We start from the raw sequence: 6100 nt of genomic DNA on the forward strand, positions 1-6100 counted from the left end.
CACTGCCATTTTTGGATACCTCTGTGGATTTTATGTTCATATGTGTCAGCAAAATATCTCCCCTGGCCCTTGCCATGTCATTGTAGATGAATCTACAATCCACATTTGAATCGTAGCATTGAAAGGATATAAAGCACGTATATAATCTTATTATACGATCGAACAGCTTCTCCTCCATATCAATCTGCCCAGGTCTGCACCTTTAGAGCTCACTCCAGCTTCGCTAAGTCAGTCAGCCGCAGCAGGAAGTGCAATGCCCGGCAGTGACTACATTTCTGGTGCAGCAATCGTCTCTCGAGACGAAAGGAGGCCGACGACGATTATACGATCGAGGGAAAAACAACACAAACGCCATTTCACCTCACCACATAAAGCCCAGCAGACAGGAGATCTTCATCATTCTCCAGGTGGAGAAGATGTGGAAGTAGCTGTATTTCCTCTGAGTGTGGCCACTGTCCGAGCACAGAGCCTGCACTGAACTCAGGTTGGGAGGATTCCGTCCGTTCCACCGCGCCATCTTGCACAGCACGCGCTGAGCTTTCGTCACGTGACCCTTCACGGTTAACCAGCGGACGCTTTCTGGGAGAAATCTGGTGAGAGAGACAGGAAGGGAGGGAGCAGTGTGCGGATCAGGGAAGCTTATTGCTGTTGTTGATATTCTGATGAAGTAACTCAACTGCCATGTTTTCAAATTTTACGAAAAAGAGACCTTTATAACGAAATCAAAAACAATAGGCAAAGCCTTCAAAGACCAACTATGACTATGATTCCTGTTGAACAGCAACAAAGTAAAAATGACGTGCATAAATAGAGTGGGGGAAAGATGGGGGTGAGGGGTTATCAGTACATACACAACGAGACAAAGAGAAAGAATGACAGAGAAACAGACAGAGACAGATGCAGACAAAGAGAGGGTGACAGAGAGACAAACAGAGAGACAAAGGAAGACAAAGAGAGAGGCTGAGAGAGAGACAGATAGACAGAGGCAGACAAAGAGAGAGGGTGAGAGAAAAACAGACAGAGGCAGACAAAGAGAGAGGTTGAGAGAGAAACAGACAGACAGACAAAGAGAGAGGTTGAGAGAGAAACAGACAGGCAGACAAAGAGAGAGGGTGAGAGAGAAACAGACAGACAGACAGAGGCAGACAAAGAGGCTGAGAGAGAAACAGACAGGCAGACAAAGACAAAGGGTGAGGGAGAAACAGACAGACAGACAGAGGCAGACAAAGAGAGAGAGAGCGAGAGAGAAACAGAGGCAGACAAAGAGAGGGTGAGAGAGAAACAGACAGACAGAGGCAGACAAAGAGAGAGGGTGAGAGAGAAACAGACAGACAGAGGCAGACAAAGAGAGAGGGTGAGAGAGAAACAGACAGACAGAGGCAGACAAAGAGAGAGGGTGAGAAAGAAACAGACAGACAGACAGAGGCAGACAAAGAGAGAGGGTGAGAGAGAAACAGACAGAGAGACAGAGGCAGACAAAGAGAGAGGGTGAGAGAGAAACAGACAGACAGACAGAGGCAGACAAAGAGAGAGGGTGAGAGAGAAACAGACAGACAGAGGCAGACAAAGAGAGAGGGTGAGAGAGAAACAGACAGAGAGACAGAGGCAGACAAAGAGAGAGGGTGAGAGAGAAACAGACAGACAGACAGAGGCAGACAAAGAGAGAGGGTGAGAGAGAAACAGACAGACAGAGGCAGACAAAGAGAGAGGGTGAGAGAGAAACAGACAGACAGACAGAGGCAGACAAAGAGAGAGGGTGAGAGAGAAACAGACAGAGAGACAGAGGCAGACAAAGAGAGAGGGTGAGAGAGAAACAGACAGACAGACAGAGGCAGACAAAGAGAGAGGGTGAGAGAGAAACAGACAGAGAGACAGAGGCAGACAAAGAGAGAGGGTGAGAGAGAAACAGACAGACAGACAGAGGCAGACAAAGAGAGAGGGTGAGAAAGATGCAGTCAGGACGACTCACAACCAGCCAGGCAGGCAGGCGGCCGAGCAGACAGCTGTAATCAGGTGCACGTGACTCCAGTGGGGAACTGCCCACACCAGTAAACTCAGTGTCGTTGCGCCCAAGCCCCAAAAGGGGATAGAGCTGATCAAGGCACGTTTGGCCTTCCCAATGAATTCCATTGGATATGAAGAGGCAACCACTAAAACGGCTCCATTCGTTACGCCAATCATTGCTCTGAAAAGGATACATGATTAAGTTCGAAATATTTAATGCATAGTGTAGTTTCTTAATATTTTTCAATTATTATTTTTTAGAAATCGGAGGATGTGTAAAAGTTCTGCAAATGAGCAGGATAGTCTCATCATCCATGGAAGGATCTCTCTCTCCCTCCCTCTCTCTTTCCCTTTTTTCTGTATTGTTTTTTGTTTCTTTTTCCCTTTTTGTTCCTTCCATCATCATTTTGTCCCCTTTCTGTTGTCTTTTCTTCTTTTTTCCATGTTTTTTTCTTTTTTTTCTCTCTCATCTTTTCAATCTGTCTTCTACCCACTGGCATGTTCGAACATTAACAAGACATAACATATAATACTCATACATGATGGTTTCACACAAAATCATATTGACTGAGCACAGTCTCTCTCTCTCTCTCTCTCTCTCTCTCTCTCACTCTCCTGTACTCCTCACACCTCTCCCTCTCCACAGGCACTATACCTAATGTATATTGATCATCAGTTTCATAGACTGAGCTCTGATTCAAAGACAAGGTCCAGATTTTTGCACTTACGCATCTGAATTTGGAGATCGACAGATTTGCTAGTAACAATATTGTATTGATTTTTTTTTCCCATCAGTCGGAATGCCCATTTTTATTGTTCCAAACAGAGCATTTTTTTTCATTCATGGGAATCAGCGTTTCGTAGCGTGTGAGAATGAATCGTTTCACATGTTTCCAAAAGGAGGAAAGTTTGGGGCAGGAGTAAAAGGCATGTTCAATGTAATCGGTTTCTTGGCACCAGTTACCTGTGTTTGTGTCCGTTGCAGCCATTTTGGCAAGCAAAATATTCGTTGGGTAAATATCATGTATAAATTTGAAGTGAAGTAACCTCAGTCGAGAATCTCTCGAACGTTCATATGCTAATTTGAAGTACTCGTTTACACAGATGTCCAGTTTACGTTTCCAGAACTGAGCTGCACAAATTTCATGGTTTTGTTTTGGGGCGAATATTTTCCTAATTTGTTTATTTGATAAGGTTGTGAGGTTCCCCTCTTTTTTTTTCTTTTTTTTTCTCAAGGCCTGACTAAGCGCGTTGGGTTACACTGCTGGTCAGGCATCTGCTTGGCAGATGTAGTGTAGCGTATATGGTTTTGTCCGAACGCAGTGACGCCTCCTTGAGCTACTGAAACTGAAACTGAAACTGTTGCATTGTCGTTCGGATTTTCATCATTGTGGACATTATTAGCTAGATAGAGTTTCCATGATTGTGGGGTTGAGTTTATTATGGCATTGTATTCAAAACGAAGGCCAGGCTCAGCGCCTAATTTGCGCTCTATTTCTTCCTATGTCATTATATTTCCGTGCTGCACGAAACGAATGCGGCCTTTACTCCATTTGGTAAAATGTAGCACGTTTTCCTGTTTTTTAATTTCTTTGGGTATAACGTTACACTTGAAACTGCGATGACTGTCTTGAAGAGAGGACATATTGTATATCGTCAGAACGTTCCAGTGATCTTTTCTCTCTTTGAGGAGTCTGGCTGCCCATTTGACCAAGAACATTTGCTGCTGGTGTTCGATGCTGATCATGTTTAAACCACCACCATCTTTGTCGAGGCTGAGAACGCCTCTTTTTATTTTTTCAAATACTTTTTCATGATTTAACTGTACATTAATGTGTTAACCGTGTGAAGAACTTAAACGGTTACAATCGCTACCTGGGATGAAACACCCACACACAAACACACACACACATTCACGCGCACGCGTGTGCATACATGCAGGTACTTTTCATCAGATATATACAGAGAGAGAGAGATGGATATATAGACAGACAGACAGACAGACAGATAGATAGATAGATAGATAGATAAATAGATAGACAGATAGATGGATGGATGGATGGACAGACGAACAGATAGAGAAAGCGTGAAGGAAACAGAGTCACCTCAGCACAGCAAACATTTGCCAGGTGACGGAAAAAGCAGCAATGAGGTTGAACACTGCATGTAGAGACGTGAAGGACACCATTGTTTTCTTCCTGCCCACACTGTCTGCTAGTTGACCTGTTACATCACACACACACACACACACACACACACACACACACACACACGAACCATGATGAAGTGCTGAGTTTATGAGAGACGCTAAATTTTCCCTTGTAAGCCCGTTGTTTTTTGTGTGCTTTTTTATAGCAATAACAAACTATAATCTGATGATTCTTCACACACACACACACACACACACACACACACACACACTGAAGAGAGAGAGAGAGAGAGAGAAACTTACCCGCCAGAATCGCCCCAATCAGCACGCCGACCATTTGCAGGGAGATGATCAGTGAAGGAACCCAGGACAGGTCACACACCAGCTGGAACTGTACACAGGATACACAGGATGAGAACTGTACACACGATACACAGGATGAGAACTGTACACACGATACACAGGATGAGAACTGTACACACGATACACAGGATGAAAACTGTACACACGATACACAGGATAATAACGGACACAGGATACAGGGATAAGAACTGGACACATGATACACAGGATAAGAACTGTACACAGGATACATAGGATAAAAACAGATAGCCACACACCAGCCAATTACATGGTATTTAGGTTTAGGCCATGCGCTAATCAGCTTGACACAATACAATCATTAAAATCACATAGACAACGGCACCATGCAGTCATGCACACACACACACACACACACACACACACACACACACACACACACACACACACACTTACAATCGGATAGATAGTTTGATAGATATTATGATAGATATTCCCAATGCTTACTTTTGTAATGACAGTACTCATTCCTGGAGCAAAGACAATGTTTTCACATATTCCGTCGTTTCTTATGATCATATCACACGCTTTCGCGTCTGCACCATCTGTCTCACCAGTGTCATTGATGTCCATGAAATCTCTATTGTTTGTCATGGTTGCATTATCAACAACGCTGACACGTCCATCGGAAAGGTTCCAATGGGAGTATACTGGTTGGTTGGTTTGAAGACCACGTGATCCACACCGCCAATCAGGTTCAACTGCGCCAAAGGCCATGAACATCATGCTCCAGACGGCCACAAAGAAAGATGAGAAGTTGAGAGGAATCATCAGATAATGGAAGCAACCAAAGGACCCCACCTCTTCCACCGCGGGTTCCAGATTCCTGTCCATGATATCTGGAAAGAACACAATGAAAACGGAACAAGAAAGAAAGAAAGAAAGAAGACGACGAGGAGAAGAGGAGGGGGGTCAGCAGGTGGAGGATGAGGAAAAGGAACTAGAAACGGGAAAGAAAAAATATGGCTACAGAGAAATAAAAACCAACGAACTGAAACCATTCTTGCAAGTGGTTAACGATCTACTTACAGCAATAAACAAAATTTACCTTCTACTCTTGTTAGATCTGTCCGCAGTATTTGACAGTACTGATCACACAAAATCTCTTTTTCCAAATAGAAACTGCATTTGTCACGTGTTCTGCTGCATTCAGAACAGTTAAAACTTTACTTGAAGAATAGGAAAATGTTTCTATCAACAATCTAAAATCTTCTCCAAACCCTCTTCTTTTTGGTGTTCCACTAGACTCAGCACTTGATCCTTTTTAGCATGTATACAATCTCTCTGTCATATATCATTCAGAACCAACCTTTTGCTCATTGGTTGTTTTCAGATGACAACTGAGCCCCAGGAGAAAATGAGCAAGCACTTTTTGTAATCTGGAAAACTGCCCCCATATCATAAAGCAAGGTCAACAACAAGAAACTGAAACTTAACTGTGATATAACATCTATCGTTATTTGAAATAATCTCCTATAATATCCGATTCACAAGCAACGCAAGAAATTTAGGGTCATGTATTGATTCTGAACTCAGTGGGAAATATCGTGTGACAAAGCAAATTAG

General features: G+C 43.3%; 1 protein-coding gene across 1 annotated transcript in view; it reads right to left on the reverse strand.

The window, feature by feature from the left end:
* Positions 1–5368, reverse strand: part of LOC143287144 (solute carrier family 22 member 4-like) — a 21449-nt gene extending 16081 nt beyond the window's left edge. Inside the window, exons 1-5 of the mRNA XM_076595089.1 lie at positions 4982–5368; positions 4457–4544; positions 4110–4227; positions 1970–2185; positions 366–590 (exon numbers count right to left, since the gene is read on the reverse strand). Coding sequence (XP_076451204.1) covers positions 366–590; positions 1970–2185; positions 4110–4227; positions 4457–4544; positions 4982–5368 — 1034 coding nt within the window. The remainder of the gene's footprint in view (positions 1–365; positions 591–1969; positions 2186–4109; positions 4228–4456; positions 4545–4981) is intronic.
* Positions 5369–6100: the final 732 nt, after the last annotated feature.

The sequence above is a fragment of the Babylonia areolata genome, chromosome 11 (genome assembly GCF_041734735.1).
Source record: "Babylonia areolata isolate BAREFJ2019XMU chromosome 11, ASM4173473v1, whole genome shotgun sequence".
NCBI lineage: Eukaryota > Metazoa > Mollusca > Gastropoda > Neogastropoda > Buccinidae > Babylonia > Babylonia areolata.